Source organism: Bos javanicus, chromosome 8 (assembly GCF_032452875.1).
Source record: "Bos javanicus breed banteng chromosome 8, ARS-OSU_banteng_1.0, whole genome shotgun sequence".
Classification (NCBI taxonomy): domain Eukaryota; kingdom Metazoa; phylum Chordata; class Mammalia; order Artiodactyla; family Bovidae; genus Bos; species Bos javanicus.
Genome location: NC_083875.1, coordinates 7,143,525 through 7,165,128, shown reverse-complemented (window position 1 = coordinate 7,165,128; position 21,604 = coordinate 7,143,525). Strand labels below are relative to the sequence as shown.

General features: G+C 35.3%; 1 protein-coding gene across 1 annotated transcript in view; it reads left to right on the top strand.

Moving 5' to 3' along the window:
• The window catches only part of FBXO8 (F-box protein 8), a 39,441-nt gene that overhangs the window by 1,709 nt on the left and 16,128 nt on the right, over positions 1-21,604 (top strand). Inside the window, exons 2-3 of the mRNA XM_061424961.1 lie at positions 14,412-14,748; positions 16,282-16,408. Coding sequence (XP_061280945.1) covers positions 14,420-14,748; positions 16,282-16,408 — 456 coding nt within the window. The 5' untranslated portion in view covers positions 14,412-14,419. The remainder of the gene's footprint in view (positions 1-14,411; positions 14,749-16,281; positions 16,409-21,604) is intronic.

The following is a 21,604-nucleotide window of genomic DNA, read 5'->3' as shown; positions in this document are numbered from 1 at the left end:
AGCAGAGTACCTCATAACTGGAGATTATGTATTCCTTACCGATTGCTATTTTTCATGGTTGAAATGATTTCAAAATAAACATGGGCAAAGATAGTTTTTAAGGTGGAAAGAAGTTAGGAAAAGCTAGAGGTGAGCCTTTCTAATGTAGAAAGAATGTGGCATGTCTATGTTGGTATGAGAGCAAATAGGGATAGGAGAGGTGTGTCTGAGAACAGAACCACGTTTGTGTGTTTGTTTTTAAGCATTATTAGATGTCAGGTTACATTCTTTCAGCACTACTGGATGCATATCACCAGAACAGATTTTGTCAGTGAACCAAATAAGCTTATTAGACGTGAAAGGTATAGGCTTCAGGGTTTATTATTTTGGCTTTGACCCACTGTAAAATTGCCTATGCTTCTTCCAATTTTGAAAGATGTTGTCAATCCTTAGTAAAGCATTGTTCAAGTTTATCTTTTAAACTTCAGGTGCTTAACACTAGCCAGTGTAAATTTTCAAATTGTAGATTTGGCTTTTAAAATGTTGCTTCCTATCAGGTTAACATACTTCGTTTGTAGTAGAATATAGCCAATTAACTAATGTACTTGTAGGCCCTTAGATGTCTGCCAAATTTTAAACAGGTGCTTGCAAAAATAACACAGTTGAAATACTTCATTCATAAAAAATATTTTATGGTAATAACTAGATAAGCTAAGCCATGCATCATAATTTATTATACCTCTGATCAGTTTAATAGGGAATGTTTTGTGCTTTTGAATAGGTTAAAAATAATTATTTTCCTTACTTCAAGTATGCTGCTAAGTCACTTCAGTCGTGTCCGACTCTGTGCGACCCCATAGACGGCAGCCCACTAGGCACCCCCGTCCCTGGGATTCTCCAGGCAAGAACACTGGAGTAGGTTGCCATTTCCTTCTCCAATGCACGAAAGTGAAAAGTGAAAGTGAAGTCGCTCAGTCGTGTCGAAGCAATGAATTACCAAGAAATTATCTTTACTTTGATCACAGAGCATTGAAGTTAGTCATTCAAATTCACAAATTTATCGTTCATTACTTAACCAATGGCTATATACAAGTCTGTTTTTCCCCCCACATTTTGATTCAGATTTGAAAATTGAGGGTAATCCATTGGCTGATATAATAATGTGTCAAAATCATTAATATGAAGTCTGTGGATTATTTGTCTACCTCATGTTGCATTTTCATTGATTATTTTACTTAATATTTTAAAACAACTTTAGTGAATACATCCACTTCTAGAAATTTATGTTCCCCATTTATTTTTTTTTCCTCATGGTTTTGTTTTTCTGATATTTATTGACATAGATTCTATGGTAAAACTTGAATGAGTTTATATTCTATTTAGGGCAAATGTTTTTATGATGGAAAGATGAGAAAAGACATTTGGTTTCAAGTTTAGGCAGCAGGTTTGGTTTAGGTCTATGATCAGCAATTTGTGTATTCTGCAAGAACAGGTTGCAGAGGATTTCATAAGCTATTTGAAAGAAGGAACATGATTTCAGCAGGTGAGCCATGCTTGAAGAACCCCTGTTTGCTTATGCTGAGCAGTAATTTGTAGGAGTCACGAACATAGGGAAAAGACACAGAAAGGATAGATGCTAAATACACACGTACATGCACACACACGTCCATCTCTATCACCTCTTCATTTTGTTTTAATTTTTCGGATATTCTCATCTTTAGAGGATCACAGAATTTTATAGCTAAAAGAGAACTTAGAGATCATCAAGTTCAAAACTCTATAGGTGAGGAAAGTGAAACTTCGAGTATTGTGCCTTGTAGTCACAAGTTGAAGGAGCCTGAATAATGCACACATTTTGTGTTAGTCTGTTTTCACTGTTAGATGTTTTCTCATCTCACTTCTGACTTTTCTATTGGCTGCTGTCAGTATTTATTTTATTTTAGGGACTTCCCTGGCCCTCCAGTGGTTAAGACTTTATGCACCCAATGCAGGGGTCACAGGTTGGATCCCTGGTTGGGGAACTAAGATCCCACATGCTGCAGGGCATGGCCAAAAATAAAATTAAAAATATATTTATTTTGTTTGATACTTTGTCTTTATTTCTTTAAAAGTATGTCAGTAACAATGACAGTTTTTGTTTTGTCTTTTTAATTCCACAACTCTGATAAGAGTGGCCTTGTGGTCAGTGGGCATGGAGTGTGCTGTGCCCTGAGGGTTGGGAATGTGCTGCCATGACCACTGCTGATACATTTGGGTCGAGTAAAGAGTGCAGTCAGTGCAACTAACAAATAATGCTGGTGAGAAATTCAATAAATTTATTTTACTCAAAAATTAAAACAGACAGTGGAACATCTCTCTGCAAAAGAAGCTGAAGAAATAAGTGAAATTGAATAAGCCCCCAATTCTCTGCTTTTTGGTTACATTTTAAGTGACATATCTTAATTTTTACACTTGTTTAGATACCATTTGGTAACATTCATTATAGAATCAAATTAAACAACAGGATAAAAAACCTTCAGAAAACAGTGATATTGTAAATCTTTTTTGATTTAAAAAAAACTACAAATGGTATGCCTTTTACTAACAAAAAACTGCTCTTGCAGGACCAGATCTTTAAATTTAATGAGTGGGTTTTTTTTTTTTTTTTTTTATGTGTTTAATGTACCCTGTGACCTCTTAGTACTTAGCTATTTCCCTTTTCTCCTTAGAAGGACCTCCTTGTGGACTTACCCTCCTTCATTTCTCTACAGTTGTTGCCTTTCAAATTTAGAAGTGTGCTTGGTTATCAGGTTTTTTTTTTCTTTTCTTTTTCCCCCCTCTCCTCAGTCTGTTTTAAACTACCTTGGTGGTCTGTTCTTTTGGAAAAAGAGAAATAAATGCTGGGGCTGCCAATTTGGTTATAAATGTGGAAAATATTTTCTCACAGAATCTCCCATGTTCTTATGCAATCACATGATAACACTTAGAAAGTAACTAAAAATCTGGTTACTTCCTAGTTGGAAAAAAATTTTGAAAATTTCCAAGGCAATATAAAGGAGTGAATTTCCTCATTTGGTACACAGAGTTTTAGATCTTTATGTGAAATAGAAAATTTCTTATTTGTAAATCCAACTATTTAGACATTTAAGAAATATTGAAAAGTAATGATTTATAATGAGTATTTAAAGTAGCTCATTCATGTCGCTCAACACAGACTGGTAATTTAACACTGCTTACTCAGGAAGACACTTTATAGAATCTCCTTTGCTTCAATTGAAAATGTTTAAAGCAGAATGCTTTTTTGAGACCTCCAGACTCCTTTGTGTTCTTCCCATCTTCCCCTGCGTGTCATCCATCCATCTAAATGGTGTATGAACCATTCTTTATCACATATATTGTTTCCACAGCATGTGCTGTTTGAATCCTTAGTGCCATAGAATTACTGAAAGCAGTAGAGCAGTGTGTTCCTTTAGAATAATACTTTATTTGATGTTTAACTTGTTACATAGGGATGTTTTGATTAAAGATGATTAATATACTTTATAGATAATTTTATATTAGATGTACCAGTAGGTATTAAAAGCAATCTTTAGCATTCTTTTGTGGAAAAGTTCTACTTTTTTGAAAAGAGAACAAGATATTACAATAACAGAAAAGTATTGTTCTCAGAAATGTTAATAATTAACTTGATAGAGCTTTTGGTAATTAATATAATCTATGCTGCCTTCTAAGTGGAAGTGCCTTTGTGCTGTTACAACAGTTACGTTTAGACTGCCACTGTATCTCTTTTTTTTAAAAAATGAAAATTATATCTAAAATATGTCAGAAAAGTTTCTCAGATTTTTGCATTAGAGAAAAGGGAATGAGTCAGGATATACATACTGCTTGACAATTAAAAGATGCCTTTATATATTCAATATATTATCTCAGTTAAGACTGATAGCAATCCTGTAATATAGATAGGAGTGATTTCCTGCATTTTATAGTAAACCAAAGATCAGAAACCTTGTTTGAAATATCTGAGGTCACACAGCATATTGTGTAATTGGAACTCCAACTTTAAATTCACTCTCCAAAATAGCTGTGTCAAGAAAACCTGCACAGTTCTCTCATGCAGACCTCATATAGGCCACATTCTCTGGTCTCAGCATAATAAAACTAGACATTAATTTTAAAAACCAGAAGGCCTAAATAATTAGATTAAAAAAAGAAAGAGCTCTTCTAAATTATTTGGTCAATGTGTAAAAAAAAAGTACTATTGTTATTGTCACTGTTATTTTAATAGAAATAAGGATAGTAGTTAGGAGATTAAACAACTGATGGTTTTTAAAAATATTTTTAAAATATTTTAAAGAAATTATATCATTATTCTCACAAATTTGAAATATTATAAAATTATTATATTGTAACTTTTAACATTATTAATATTATAAAATTATCTCCAGCAATCAAAATTAAATCACATTATTTCCTGTACTTTGATTTTTAATGAGTAAACCACTTTTAATGTAGTTTGCATTTATGCTGTTTATTAGACCCAGGAAGAGGCACACATCAATTCTTTTGTATTTATACCTCCACTCGATTATTGATGTATCCTAAGTAAATAGCCTACACATTAATATAATTTGTATGCTTAAAGATTTGTATTCCTTGATTCTCTCTTCTTTTGATCTGTATAGTGTGTTCCACAAAGTCAGAGGTGATTCAGAGGTCATAGAGTTTTAATAATTAGTTGGATTTCCTTAAATCTAAAATAGTTACTATTTGTCAAATGTCACTAGACTTGCTGTGTCCTTGGTCACCCTCTTTAGAGTGTTTATTAGAGTATCTAGTTATTTAAAGAACTTTATTGTGGCATCATTTAGATATATAAAATTCACTTGTTTTAAGTGTACAGTACTCTGCCTCCCACCTTTTTTAGTTAATTGTAGATACACATGCAGTTGTGAGAAATATAGCAAGAGATCTCTTGTACACTTTGCTTAGTTTCCCTGGGTAGTGTGACATATTACAAAATCATAATATACTGTCATAACCAGGATATTGAAATCAACATATCTCACCTATCTTATTCAGAATTCTGCAGTTTATTTTTGCTCACATGTGTATGTGCATGTATGAGATTCTGAGCAGATTCACATATCCAGTACCACAGTCAAGACACTGAACAGTTCAAACACCACTGGGACGGATCCCTGGTGCTGCCATTTAAAACTACAGCCACTTCCCTTCTGGATAGTGATGCTGAATGTCTATCATGTAATTATGTACAATTTGTATATCCTCTTTGGCAAAGTATCTGTTCATGTCTTATGTCCTTTTTTAATTGAATTGTTTGATTTTTTTTTTTTTTACTGTTGTGTTTGAGATATTTTCTCTCCATCTGTAGCTTGTGTTTTTGTTTTCTTCATATGGACTTTTCAAAGAGCAAATGTTTTTAATATCGATGAGGTTGACTTTACCAACTTTTACTTTTATAGTTTGTACTTTTGATGAACTCTTTGCCTAGATGTAGACCCCTAAGATCTCCTTCTCTATGTTTTTCTAAAAGTTGTATTCTTTTATTTTATTTTTTTAACTTTACAATATTGTATTAGTTTTGCTATATATCAACGTGAATCCGCCACAGGTATACACATGTTCCCCATCCTGAACCCTCCTCCCTCCTCCCTCCCCGTACCATCCCTCTGGGTCATCCCAGTGCACCAGCCCTAAGCATCCAGTATTGTGCATCGAACCTGGATTGGCGACTCATTTCATATATGATATTATACATGTTTCACAGCAATCAGAGCAGAAAAAGAAATAAAAGGAATCCAAATTGGAAAAGAAGAAGTAAAACTCACTGTTTGCAGATAACATGATCCTCTACATAGAAAACCCTAAAGACTCCGCCAGAAAATTACTAGAACTAATCAATGAATATAGTAAAGTTGCAGGATATAAAATCAACACACAGAAATCCCTTGCATTCCTATACGCTAATAATGAGAAAACAGAAAGAGATATTAAGGAAACAATTCCATTCACCATTGCAATGAAAAGAATAAAATACTTAGGAATATATCTACCTAAAGAAACTAAAGATCTGTATATAGAAAACTGTAAAACACTGGTGAAAGAAATCAAAGAGGACACTAATAGATGGAGAAATATACCATGTTCATGGATTGGAAGAATCAATATAGTGAAAATGAGTATACTACCCAAAGCAATTTATAGATTCAATGCAATCCCTATCAAGCTACCAATGGTATTCTTCACAGAGCTAGAACAAATAATTTCACAATTTGTATGGAAATACAAAAAACCTCGAATAGCCAGAGCAATCTTGAGAAAGAAGAATGGAACTGGAGGAATCAACCTGCCTGACTTCAGGCTCTACTACGAAGCCACAGTCATTAAAAGTTGTATTCTTTCATGTTTTGCATTTTAAGTCTATGATCTAGTCTGATGATTTTTTGAAAGATGTGAAATTTAGATAAGGTTGATCTAATTCAGTTTTGCTTGTTGTTTACCATTTAAAGATTCATTCAGTCAACAAATATTGCTGAGTGCTTTGTAGGTCTGAGGCACTGTGTTTGGTACTGGATTTTTCCTCGTAGCCTATTGGGTTGAATCATTCCCCTGTCTTAGTACTTACAGGCAGTTTTTACTCTACATGGTACCGTGTAAACTGAAATGTGTGCTTTTTAGAACCATGGCCTTGCTATGCAAAGTCCCATAGAACTGTTATTCAGTAGTTAGCATGGTCCTGTATAAGAACTACCTGTATATATATTTTAATTTGTATTTCTTACAGTAATAAAGCACAATATGATAGGTGAGTTCCAAAATTATTGTTGTCTTAAGGAACATATGTTTGAGTAATTCATATTTTATAATCAAGAAATATGCTTAAAAATACAGATCTCAACAGTTGTAAATTGATTTCAGAGATCTAAGAAATTAGCATTCTATACATAAAGCTGTTTATAATTCAGGTTCCTAGGAATGTGAAAATGTCATAAAGATCTATAGTAGAAATTTCCTGTTAATTAATTTAGTTTGTGATACTGCAAAAAGGACTTTTGATATATTGAATCTTCCCATGAAGTCATAAAGTTTCCATTTCTAGAAATATATCTGTAGTGATTAAAGATGATGATAGTACTGATACTGAACTGCCAAAATGGTCTCTCTCTTATCACTGACTGATGACTATATACTTGACTTTATTTGTCAAACTGTGTCAATCTAAGCAAAGTTAGTTTCTTCTAACTTTATATATTTACTAGATGTTAGTTTTCTTTCTCCTAGCAAAAGTAAATGGCATCTCCAAATTCACAGATCCTAAGTTCATGAAATTTAGAACCAGGATTGTAACTGTTCAGATCATTATGTCTAGAATAATCAGGTATACTCTGAAATGGAAGAACCAAAATAAGAGTTTCTTTTAAAGGGGGTTGAATGGTGACTACAAAACTACCTGTGGTGGTAAATTACCTATATATTAGGTTCTCTTAACCCCTCTAAGTTCTTTGGAGTAAGAGTTATTCACTGTTTTCCTGATGAGGAAAATAAGGACCACAGACTATAGTCTAATCAGATTCTGTGTAGGCGTTTGAAGTAGATCTTTTTTCACATCAAAGCCTATGTGCTTTCCACAAGAACAGTAGCTTGAAAGAGAAACTGCAGCTGGAAGCAACGGTGGAGGTAATAAGCAGCTGCAGAGGTAAAAGAGATGAGAGTTAGTGATGAAGAAACAGACGGTAAATTGTCTTTGCCAGTTCTGCACATACGGCTCAGCGGTTAGGAATAAAAGCTTTGGACTCAGACCTGAGTTTGAATCTTTAGTTTACCACTTGTCAGCTCTGAGATTTTGGTCAAAGTTGCTTAACATCTCTGAGTCACTATTTCCTCAGCTGTAAAATAGGTAGAATAATATCTAATATCTACCTGTTAAGGTTGTTTTGAGGACAGAAATGGCATAATGCAATTAAAGCTTCCACAGTGCTTGGCACAGAGTAAGTATTAAATAAATTGTGGTTTATAGTACAAAAACAATATTATTGTTTAATATTTGTATTTAAATATATTTAAAATATTGTGTACATAGTATTACACACAAAAGGAGGGAACACAGCCAGTAATCCCAAGCCTTAAATCTGCTCACACAAAATTAAAGGGTTTTCCCTTCTACTTTCATTAAGAAACATTTCTTCTCCCTTTAAATAAAAAATTTTTATCACAAATGGCAAAAATAATTCTGTTTTAATGTTTGCCTTGACAAGGGTCACTTACTACTCTTAAACCGTGATGCTGAACTTTTATCTCCTTAGTGATGGTTTTCAGTCTGTATGACACTAAGCTCAAAGAACAGTACTTCATAAACTTCAGTTCAGTTCAGTCTCTCAGTCGTGTCCGACTCTTTGAGACCTTATGAATCGCAGCATGCCAGGCCTGCCTGTCCATCACCAACTCCCGGAGTTCACTCAAACTCATGTCCATCGAGTCGGTGATGCCATCCAGCCATCTCATCCTCTGTCGTCCCCTTCTCCTCCTGCCCCCAATCCCTCCCAGCATCAGGGTCTTTAACAATGAGTCAACTCTTTGCATGAGGTGGCCAAAGTACTGGAGTCTCAGCTTCAGCATCAGTCCTTCCAATGAACACCCAGAACTGATCTCCTTTAGGATGGACTGGTTGGATCTCCTTGCAGTCCAAGGGACTCTCACAAGTCTTCTCCAACACCACAGTTCAAAAAGCATCAATTCTTCGGTGCTCAGCTTTCTTCACAGTCCAACTCTCACATCCATACATGACCACTGAAAAAACCATAGCCTTGACTAGACGAACCTTTGTTGCAAAGTAATATCTCTGTTTTTCAATATACTATCTAGGTCGGTCATAACTTTCCTTCCAAGGAGTAAAGGTCTTTTAATTTCATGGCTGCAGTCACCATCTGCAGTGATTTTGGAGCCCTCCAAAATAAATAAAGTCTGACACTGTTTCCACTGTTTCCCCATCTATTTGCCATGAAGTGATGGGACCAGATGTCATGATTTTCGTTTTCTGAATGTTGAGCTTTAAACCAACTTTTTCACTCTCCTCTTTCACTTCCATCAAGAGGCTTTTTAGTTCCTCTTCACTTTCTGCCATAAGGGTGGTGTCATCTGCACATCTGAAGTTATTGATATTTCTCCCGGCAATCTTGATTCCAGCCCAGCGTTTCTCATGATGTACTCTGCATAGAAATTAAATAAGCAGGGTGACAATATACAGCCTTAACATACTCCTTTTCCTTTTTGGAACCAGTCTGTTGTTCCATGTCCAGTTCTAACTGTTGCTTCCTGACCTGCATATAGGTTTCTCAAGAGGCTTAAACTTAGTGCATATCAAACTCGGTTATTTTCCAATTTCACATGCTTGGATTCCTTAATCAGAAGATTTCTGTTTACAGAAAGGTTGTGAGATTAATAAAAATAATTGGTGCATACCTTTTATCCTGGTAGCTCAGACAGTAAAGAACCTGCCTGCAATGCAGGAGACCTGAGTTCGATCCCTGGGTCAGAAAGGTCACCTGGAGAAGGAATGGCAGCCAACTCCAGTATTCTTGCCTGGAGAATTCCATGAACAGAGGAGCATGGCGGGCTACAGACCATGTGGTCACAAAGAGTCAGACAGGACTGCCAGACTAACACTTTTCACCTTTTACTCAGATTCACAAATTTTAAACATTTTGCAACATGCTTTAACATTCTCTCTGTGTGGAGATTGACATTCCTGTTTTTCTGAACCATTTGAGACTAGGTTGTATATGTTATGCCTTAACAATTCAGTATTTTTCCTAAGAACAAGAATATATTAAAAAGTTCATTTGGGTTTTTCTTTAACATCTAACATTACAAGCTTTTTGGCCAACCCAATATTCTGGCAAAGCCACTACACAGTTATCAAATTCATTAAAGTTAACATTGATGTAAGTATTTTTACCCAATCTTAGGCTGTATATCTAGTTTTTTAGTTATTCCAATAATGTCCTTTATAGCACTTTTTTTCCGTATATGATCCAGTCCACACATTGAATTTAGATGTCATGTTTTTCAGTCTCCTTTAGTCTGGAATTATTCCTTTCTTCAGCTTCATGGCATTGGCAATTTTGAAAGAAAAAAAAGATTGTAGACTCGGGTTTCTCTGATATTCCTCACGATTAGATAAAGGTTATACATTTTTGGCCAAAATACTGTATAATTGTTATGTCCTTCTCAGGGTCCAGAGGCACATATGTTCAGAGGCAATATGTCTGTTTGTCTCTTATTGATAAAAGTTAAGTTTGAACACTTGGTTAAATACTATCTGATTTCTTAATTTCTTTTTGTAATTAATGATTAATTTGTAGGGGCAGATACTTTGAGACTCTGTAAACTTTCCATTCTTTATCAAACTCCAGATTCAGCACTCATTGATAATTCTTGCCTGAATTATTTTTTCTATGATTATAGTAAAATGATAATTTTTCTAACTCCTTGTTATTCAGAATTTTACTATAAGGAAGAGCTTTCCTCTCTTCTTTATGTGTTTATTGATCATCAGTGCAGACTCACTCATGGATTCTTCTTTATGTGGTAATTGGAGTATCATTCTATAAGTTTTATTACTAAAGTGAAAGTCGTTCAGTAGTTTCAGACTCTTTGCGATCCCATGGACTATGCAGTCCATGGAATTCTCCAGGCCAAAATACTGGAGTGGGTAGCCACTTCTCCAAGGGATCTTCCCAACCCAGGGACTGAACCCAAGTCTCAGGTCTCCCATATTGTAGGCGGATTCTTTACCAGCTGAGCCACAAGGGAAGTCCAAGAATACTGGAGTGGGTAGCCTGTCCCTTCTCCAGCAGATCTTCCTGACCCAGGAATTGAACCAGGGTCTCCTGCACTGCATGCAGATTCTTTACCAACTGAGCTATCAGGGAGCTATTTATTATTGTTTATTATATAGAGAGCTATGTATTACCAAAAGGCTCATCATTTTCGCTCTGTAAAAATATGATTTTGTCAAAACAAATGAGCTAACATTTTAAAATTATCTGTGAAGTGAACTCTGTATGTAATATTTAATACACCAGCCCTTTGAACTGTGTGTATTACTATTATATTATATGTACATTATCACCTTTAATATGACAGAACCAGAGCTTAGACTGCATGTGTGTGTTAGTCGCTCAGTCATGTCCGACTCTTTGCAACCCCATGGAATTTCCTTCTGGAGTGGATTGAAGTGGAGTGGGTTACCATTTCCTTCTCCAGGGGATCTTCCCAACCCAGGGATCAAACCCAGGTCTCCTGCATTGTGGGCAGGCTCTTTACTGTCTGAGCCATAGGGGAAGTAAATTCCCCAGAGTCCTGTAAGTGCTGACCAGTGGAGTCAGGACTTGAACTCAAGTGTCTGTTCAGCATCAGAGTCCTCAATACCATGCTCCCTCTGTGACTTGCTTCACAACTTCTGCAATGGATCTCATGTCTTTTTTAGTTTAATCACTTTTCTGACAGTTCCATCCACATGCCACACACCTGTTACCCTAAGGAAGACTGTGAGTAGGATGGAGCACTGTGGACACCCTTTCCTTTCTCCAAAGGAGAAATTTATGATATTGATCCTTCTCAAGTGATTTATCATGCTGCGTTCTTCCCCAGAATCCAGAACTGCTTTAAAGGGAAAAAGACATCCCACAATGGTAATTTGCAATATTATTTAGCAGTAGAAGGATAGAAAATGCAGTTTTCTTTGTCTGAATCATGTGTATATGTGCCTCAAACCTCCACCCTCCCCATTAACTTTTTTTTTTTTTAATCCTAAGAACCATCTGCTGGCTTTCCCTCTTTTCTACCTGCTGGATGCTTTCTGAGTTCCTTTATCCAGTGCTCTATTTAAATGATCCCATTTAAGTCCAGAGCCTAGGGAAATCACCCTGATTCTGCGTTCCCTAGCAACATCCCTGAGAAGAATAACAGCTGCCTAACCATATGCCACCATAAAGAGGTAGGGAAGTACATACAAATTGACATTAGATGCCTTAAATCTTGAGACTTCAGACATCATAGTCATCATATTTGATTATTTACCTTTGGTAGTACAAGTGCAAAAGAGAAGAATAAATATAATTATCTAAAATGACAACAGATATACTGTGATGAGCTTAGCAGTCAGTTCAATTTCTAGATATATTCTTGCTAAGATCAGCAGAGAAATGGCTATGATAAAATTTTTTAAATGTTTATGAGTCATGTCAAAATTAAGCTGTACTTATGTTGTAATATGATAGCATATTTAAACCTTAAGGAAACTTAAAGTTCCTTCCAAATTTTTTGTTGATATTCTGTGCTTTTTTCATTGTTAATTTATTGTCTGTGGTTTTGCTTCTTCAGAATGTCTTATAATTGAAATCACACACATGATGTAGCCTTTTCAGATCAGCTGCTCTTACTTAGTAATATATATTTAAGTTTCTTCTGTGTCTTCTCATACCTCATTTCTTTCTAGCACTAAACATTCCTTTGTCTGGATATATCACAGTAAATTTATCCATTCACCTATTCAAGGACAATTTGGTTGCTTACAAGTTTCGGTAATTATGACTAAAGCTACAGGTCCACGTGCAGGTTTTTGTATGGACATGAGTTCTCCACTTATTTGGGTAGATACCAAGGAGCATGAATGCTGAAGCATATGGTAAAAGCATGTTTATTTTTGTAAGAAACTGTCAAACTGTCTTCCAAAGTGACTGTATTGTTTTGAGTTTCCACATCTTTCCAATATTTGGTGTTATCAGTTTGGTATCTCAATCATTCTAATAGAAAATAAGAATTTAATTATTATAGCTTAAGTACTACTTTAGGAACTGCTACCATAATGGTAATATGTGTTATAAAGAGGAAAAGTTACTACCTTTTGTGGTTTCTTTGAAAAAACAAATTTTCCTACATTTAAAAATTATTAATATGTTCCTTCTCTCTATTCCTCCCCCTTCCCCCCCCACCCCCCACCTCACCCAATCTCTTTATAGCTTAAGCTTTTGGATTTCCAAGGACGAAGAGTGAAAAATTATCCTGGACTGTTTTTCCTGTTTTAATCAACAAGTAGTCATTATCCAAAAAATAACCAACAATTCAGTAAATATACATGCTTTTTTAAATATTGAAAAAATAGCCTTTGATATTCTTTCAAATTCCATTCAGTTTTCAAATTTATTTGAAATATTTCAATTTTCAAAAATTATTCCTGATAATTTTCAGAATTTCTGGTCACCAATAGTCTGGTGGAGGGGTTGCTTTTTTTATTTTGATTACTACTCTTTATTGTAAACAGCCAATTAAAACAAAGCCATATTTTAAGGTTAGGTCATGCAATGAAATTTAATGATTTTGAACAAAAACCGGTTTCTTCCTCCAAATTTTTAAAACTCATACACATTAGTAGAAAAATTGGGTTTTTAAAACAGGAATATTTTATTTGTAAAAGAGATCTTGGAAATAATTTATGTTAGTTAAAAACACTTCCTGGTTTCATTTTTCTCAATGAATTTATTTGCCCTGGGAAAGTTACTTATTTGCAAAACCAAATGAAATGGAAAGGCTAGACCAGTAGCCTTCTAAATATTTGCATATAAGGAAGTCTGGTATTTGTAACAGATAAAGGTAGAACTGCTCTGGTGGGAGGTGGAGTGGAGGCAAGAGAGACTGGACCACCCCTCCCTTTCTCCTGCCTTTTCCCAGGGACCTCTGAGGAGTCCATAGGACCATATGGAGAAGAACTGGAAAATTGATTTCAAGATTTGTATTTAAAGCAGCAACAGAACCAAATAGTCATCACTGAGCTCTTTATCGTGGAGTTCTAGGTGTCTAATTTATAAGATTTCTGAATTAGACTTCAGGGCCTATGTTACATTTTATTACAGCCTACAACTTAAGAGCAGACTGGCAAGAATTAAACGAAAAGCCTGTTTCACAGCTGTTATGCATCTGGGAATTTGGTTAAAAGGGGCTAGCTTAGCTTAGCCTGGGTTGTGATAAAAAGCGTGTGTAGGGACCTTTTAAATGAAGTCCTGTGCTCTGATCAGAGTTGTATTTAATACTGGCCCATAAGTCCACATAATTATAATTTTGTAAGAGTCTTTAGGACGTCAGTAACTTTTAAATCTTACCTTGTGAAAAATGATTATGTCACCTGTGGATTTTAAAAGCAGTTAGCAAACTGAGATAAAGGTGATAATCAAACCAAATAGTTCTCCAAATCCAAGTTTCATGCTTACAATGTTCTGACTGTTCTTTGTAATTTGCTATTCTATTTAATATGTTTTTAATGTTAAAACATGTTAATTCTGATAAACGAATGCTTCATGTAGACCTGTAGTACTGCAGGGAAAGGTGGATTACTTTCTTAATAGAGCCTTACTCCATTCTGGCTTTTCTCCCAGGCTTGCAGATGGGTCAGGGGCTGTGGAGAGTGGCTAGAAACCAGCAGCTACAGCAGGAAGGCTACGGTGAGCAAGGCTACCTCAGCAGAGAGCAGAGCAGGAGGGTGGCTGCCAGCAACATGTCTCACACCAGTCATCGCAAACACGTCCAGGGGGGCATCGACATATATCATCTTCTGAAGACAAGAAAGTCTAAAGAACAGGAAGGATTCATTAATTTGGAAATGCTGCCTCCCGAACTAAGCTTTACCATCTTGTCCTACCTGAATGCCACTGACCTCTGCTTAGCTTCCTGCGTTTGGCAGGACCTGGCCAATGATGAACTTCTCTGGCAAGGGTAAGTTCAACTTACCATATTTGACCCAGATATCACCAAGTATAACCTTGCCTAAATGCTTTTTTTTTTTTTTGGAGGGTGGAGTCCTGCTTTTTTCCATTTTAATATTCCCATCAAACTTAATTTATGGTCCTATATTTAAACTTTGTAAAAAAAAGTTTATTTCTATGCTTATTAGAACAGGATTTAAATCTGGATTGTTCATTTCTAAGAGAAATGCTTCCTTTATGCCTATATCTCTGACTCTTGGATTTTTTTTTCCTTGATAAATTAAAGACTGGATTAGTTTTTGTATTTTAATTTAGGGGAGGTTCTGTTGCTTTTACATAGCTTAGTAATAAAAGTCAAAAGCTATGGGACTAAAGAGGCTGCTAAAATGATAATTTTCTAAACAAGTTACTAAACTCCCTGTTACAGAATCATCTCATTTGGCTGGGAAAAAAAAATGCAATGATATAAATTAACTATGAAGAAGATATTCCCATGTAAAAGTGAATATTCTACCCACTTTCCTCAGAAATTTTGATGTTATAGGCTGAGACAGTAACTTTCTTGTTTTCCTGCAAGCTCTCTCTCTCTGTGCGTGTGTGTGTGTAAAAGAGAGAGAAAAGAAGGAAATTTGGAAGTTTGAGTCAAAAATTAATAATACCAGAAAGTGAAACTATGGTATCCATCCAGAATTTTTTTGGAATTGTAACAAGATGAAAGGTTAGCTTTCAAATAATAACCAGTAGCTAATGCCCCTGAACAAAATTGGAAACAAGTGTCCCAGTGTGTATTAATAGAAACAGTGTGTTTTGAGGTATTTTAAGTATTACAGATTTTGTAAAAAGTCATGTTTAGCTCTGATAGTAAAGAACCAGTGTTTTAAAGCAATATCCTAACATATACTAATCTTAATGTTGCAACTTTTCATTGAAGTATTAAAGTTACAGCATTACAGTTTCTCCCTCTGCCCAGCAGTTCCCCCACCCCCCACTCAATTATATTTCACAATGGAGCACATAGTTGTTTAATTCTGTTTAGACTCTTGGTTAGTACTGCAAGCTCGAGAGTAAGTTCCTTTGATTCAGATCCTGCCTCTACACAAATTAGCTGTGTGACCATGGGCAGCTTTTTTATGGTGTCTGTGTTTCTTTATCTGTAGTGCCAAATCATAGGATGGTTGTAAAGATTAAGCAAATTAATACTATTAAAATGCTTTAAATAGTGCCTGGCATCTGTTAAGCACTTGGTAAATGTTAGCTGTTATCATTGTCATCATTTATGTTTAACTTCAGTGGGACTCGAATATTACCAATCTTTGTAATTCACATTTATTAAGTGTTGTCAGAATTGCTAAATTGAAGGCGTTTGTCTGTTTTACTCTAGTAAATAAATAAAGCAAGCATAAAATTAAGCAGTTTATACTTCAGAGCTGTAAAATCCAATTTTATATCATTTCATATCACTATTTTATCATGTACATACATCTTTAACTTAGAAGATTCAATCTGGTCATGTTTTCTCATCTGATTTTTATCATACTTACAGGCTGTGTAAATCCACTTGGGGTCACTGTTCCATTTACAACAAGAACCCACCTCTAGGATTTTCTTTCAGAAAATTGTACATGCAGCTGGATGAAGGCAGTCTCACCTTTAATGCCAACCCAGATGAGGTAAGTGAAGAATTTGAACATTTGTAACTGTTGAACTTAATTGCTCCAACATAATAAATTTGCAAGTAAAATTATAAGTCTCTTAACATGACTTTTGAATCACTGTGAAGCCCAGTGTTTGGAGTTATTGCTATATGACTTAGTCATTTCTTTCTTCCTTACTATGTCAAGTACTAATCTTGCAATCTGTTCACTTTGTATGGCAGCTTCCATGATGCGCATGCAGCCATCACCTACATTTGGTTGAGATACCACTACATTATCAGTTGAGAGCACAAAATATATTCATCAGACTTTACCTGCAGCATTTTCTTCATTTCCTTACTTCCACTTAGTTATGATTATCAGAGGATACAAAGGATATTTTTCTAGTTCGTGACACATCAAAATGTCTTTAAATAATGCCTTTAAAAATCTTAATCCCATGATAACATAGAAACAACTTATAGATTGTTATAAAATTGCATAATTTTGCATTAATTATCTGATTCTTTTTTTTCTTAAGACAGTAAGCAAACACAAATAAAGAAGAGGGAGAGTGGGAGAATCAAAAAGCACTGCTTGAAATGAATTAATTATTTAATCCTTTCTTAACATATGAGTGATCAAAATGTGAAGATAGTTCTGTCACTGGCTCCCCTTCTCACCTATTCTTATTTCAATATATTCTGGAAAGGTTCAGATTTTTAGAAATGTTTCTTATTCTTATAAATCTAATAGAAATTACGTAACACTCAGAACTATGACTTTTGGGTGGATCATTTAAGTCTTAGCCCCACAAATACAGTAAAGTATATATGTTATAAAGCAAATACGTTATAAAGAACAGATATGTTATATTTGTTCTCTTCTTTCACCACTTTTATTTTCAATGAATAGAAGACATACTTTTAATGAAAGTAGAATGATTTATTAGAAGTTAAAGTTCAAAGTATACATTTAAAACCAGTATAATATTGATGTTGCCAGTTTAAACAGGTCATATGACTAGTGTTACAATAAGAAATATTTTGCATTAGTATCTTGAGTTAATTGAATGATGATTACTAGAAAATTGAGGCAGAGGGGTATGGTGTTTTACTCTAGATACGTGGGAATCAGGAAAGGCAGCTAGCTATTACAGGCCTGTCTTATTAGGACTAATTTATCAAGTCATACTGGCTCCAGTCATGAATTATGCCAATATTGAGCAAAACTGTCATCCCCAATTCATATCAGTTGCAAATATTACATTATAAGGAAAGTGTAACTCGGTAAGTACTGAGTTGTACCTTTGCAAAGTCAGAAAAGTTGGATATAACTGCTCATATTGATTATGGTAAGTAGTCATTCCTTGCTAAAAGAGTACCATTTTTAAACTAAATTATAAAGCATCCTTTTTATGCAAAAATGAAAATATAGATAGGCCCTTATATACTAGAATATTATATGGGTAGTTTTAAATATCTGAATTGGAAAAGTTAGATGTCAAAATATGTTTCCATCTTTGCAGCTACATATATCAGACTATAGAGTTCTTTTGTACCTCCTCTAGAATATTTGCGGGGGCGGGGGGAGGGGGGCAGAGAAAAGAGGTAAGATTAAAGTCCTCTTTATCTGACAATAAACTATAAAAGTCAAATGTTTGCCTAAAGAGGGGATTCAAGTTACTAATTAAAAATAAGATTTTTAGATCTTCAGATTTTTACTTATCCATCCTACCTCCCATTGTTATTGAGAGTTGGCTGTATTTTCTTTCTTTTACTCCCTGGCCTGATTCAAAGATATCCTGGAGCATTCCAGAAGTATTGAATTCACTGTTCTGAAAGGGGCACTTACTGTTGTCAGGCAGCATGGAACTAAACCATTCAAAGTGACTTTGGTTCCAGAATTCTGCTTCTGTGCTTTTATGAACATCACCCAGGCTCTCAGCAAGCAGCTGTGGCCTAATAACAAAACAGAATTCTCTCTTTACCAGAGTACCCTTAGGACATAAGGAGGCATGGAAGGACACTGAAGTACACTTGTAGGTGCAGGGAAATGAGGAGAAGCATTTTAATTAATACTCCACACTTGCTTTCATTGACTGATAAATAATCAATGTCAGTTTGGTTGCTTAACCAACCAAAATATAATCAAAAGATCATCCTAGTAGATGTTTTTATACAGAACTCACCTACATGCGTCATATTTCAGCCAGGTCTTAGAATGACTCTTGCCATGATTTTTTAGTGCTAGCAATCAGAAAGTACCTATGGAGGTTGATTATTTTTCCCCCTCACTGGAGCACTGTCATCAGATGTGTTATTTGGGTTTATTTAAGCCTGAGAAGTAAACTAATTACGTTTGATGTTATGTTTAAATGTAAGCAGTGTTTATTTTAAGTACCTGAGATAAGATGTATATAATTGTTCAATATTGTAATAAATCTACTTTTCCATAATTTCTAGTTCTGTACTTAACATTTTGATAGCAAGCATCATTAAAATATTGTAAAAATAAGAATACTTACAGCCACAGGGAGCAAGATTCTCCAAAGGACATCGTTCATGTCACGGATATGGGTAACCAAACTCCACAGCAGCTGCTGGCAGTGGCTCATGGGGTGGGGGAGAACTTCTGCACAGTCTGTGGTACGATTGTCTAGCACGCTGCTGTTATATGCATGATGTGATCTCAGCTGTTTGAAAGTCTTGATCTTGTGCATGAGCTTGTGTACCTTGTGGCAGGTGACCACATTCTAGTAAAGGAATGTGCTAAAAACCATCTGTTTACATTAGGCCATATTTCCCCTGCATGTACAAGTTACGTGTGTGATTTTATTCCCCAGCATTATTATAATAAAGTAATTTTACGTATCAACCAGTAACTTATTCCATTGAGTAATAAATGTTTTCTTGACAGTTATTTGTAAATTTAAAGGATGAAATTGGTAGTGAACATGGTTTAACTTTATAGGCTTATTTTTGTTTCTATATATGTTTATAAATTTTTAAAATAATATCCTCAGTAAAGTGAAGTCGCTCAGTTGTGTCCAACTCTTTGTGACCCCATGGACTGTAGCCCACCAGGCTTCTCTGTCCATGGAATTTTCCAGGCAAGAGTACTGGAGTGGATTGCCATTTCCTTCTCCAGGGGACCTTCCTGACCCAGGGATCAAACCCGGGTCTCCTGCGTTGCTGCTGCTGCTAAGTCGCGTCAGTCGTGTCCGACTCTGTGCGACCCCGTAGATGGCAGCCCAACAGTTGCAGGCAGACGCTTTACCGTCTGAGCCATCAGGGAAGCACCAGTATCCTCACTGGGGTCAGGTAAAGAAGATTTTTTAAACACTGTATAAACACATTTTTCCTGTGTTCATGTAGAAAGAGCCACATGCATACAATTATGTGTATTTTATAAGACAGATCTGGGATAAAATCTATTATGAGAAACATTTTAAATTTTACCTAAGCATATATTTAGATGTAAATGTGTAAGCAAATTATTTTCAAGGGATCATCTTTTTGTTGTTGGACCAGCTAAAATACAAACAGGAAATTTGGAGGAGTTCTCCATTATAGAAAAGGACTTGGGTGTTTGTATTCAATTTTTACATTGTCTCATATATAAAATCTTACTTTTTTGGTCCAATATTCAGCACCAAAATGTTCACTGCCATGACTTCATACCATAGAAGCAATGATGAACAGTAACTATTTTCCTGGAGGTAGAAAACTCTGATATCATCAGAAAGTGCACATTTCCCAAATGTATTTTTTGGAATAATTATTCCATAAGATAATGGACGTAGTCAAAAGATTTCCCAAGTCTAATAAATTTGATCATGATAAGTTACAGTTAGTTGGCTTATTTAAAGAATAACTTTTCAAAGCCTTTATAATATATTGATTCCCATTGTGAATATCTAAGAAGAAAGTGTTGTGAGTGAGTTTATTTGTCATAGTCTCTTTTTGGCGAGGTGGGGTGGAGGGCCTATAAAGTAACATTCTGGGGAACACATTCTGAGGTATGCTAGGGTAGATTATCTGTAGTCTTACTCTGTGTGAATGTGTTTCTAAATGAATTAAATAAAGCTGGATTAAATAGTGGAAATACCCTTATTCACTGACAGCTATATGATGTTTATTTTACCTATAATCTCCTTTCCTATTTAAAAGTCTATGGATCTATAATTTTTTGTTCTCTTTCCTTTGGTCTGATAGTATTAATTACAAAAAAAAAATAATAAAACAGAGTTGAGTCTAGACAACCAAGAGCTTTATTCATGTTCTATATTTTGATTGTAGTCAAACATGTTAAGTTTGGAAAATAAGGGTAGGACATCAAACCTGATAGCAATATTGTATTCAAATAACAACCTGTAGACACTGATTAAGTATTTGTATCACTAACTTGGAACAGATCATTCATCAACATATCCTTGGTGTCTCATTCTCTACACTAACTCTATTAAATCTCCTGCACCAGGGGTATTCCCAGGGAAGATTGACAGGCCACAAAAGATGCTTTTTAGTTTGGCAAATGTACCGCTTTTGGGGGTTTTATCCCAGCTCTGCAGGCCTTGAAGTTTGACTTTATCTTTCCACTGAAGTTAGATCAGTCTCTCAGGAATAAACTTAAGCCATATAGTAGAACCTGAGCCAGTTTGACAGTCAGATGGGTGTACTTTAAACAGTGCCTCATAGCACAGAGAGAGAATGCTTAAGCTCTTAGCTAATGTCACAAACTAAAATATGTCTAGGAATGATTGGGTCCTCACTCCCCTTCACTGTCCTGCTCTACTCAGTACCACATTTTATAATGTACCTGTAGTACCCACTTTCCCTGTATGGTTCATCTAGGTGTTTTTGGCTTGAAAGAACAAAGAACCTAATAATGGTTTAAGCCGGATAAATTTATTTGCTTCAGAAGACACCCAGAATGTGTATCCCAAAGTTGTTTCAGTGATACAGTGGGAGCTCAATGTGTTGACTGGCTACCACTACTCAAGGCATCACATTCTCATATGAAAGTACCCTCAGCACAAAGATCAGCAGCAAACTCCTCATATGCCTTATGCTGATTAAGGAGAAAAAATTTTTTTCTGGAGCCTTCAGTATGCTTCTGCTCATTTCTTATGACCCAAACTGAATCACATGAACGCCTCTAGACCAGTGGAGAACAGAAGAGAAAGGGTTATGCTATTGGCTTAGACTCAACATGACTTAGCAACTGTGG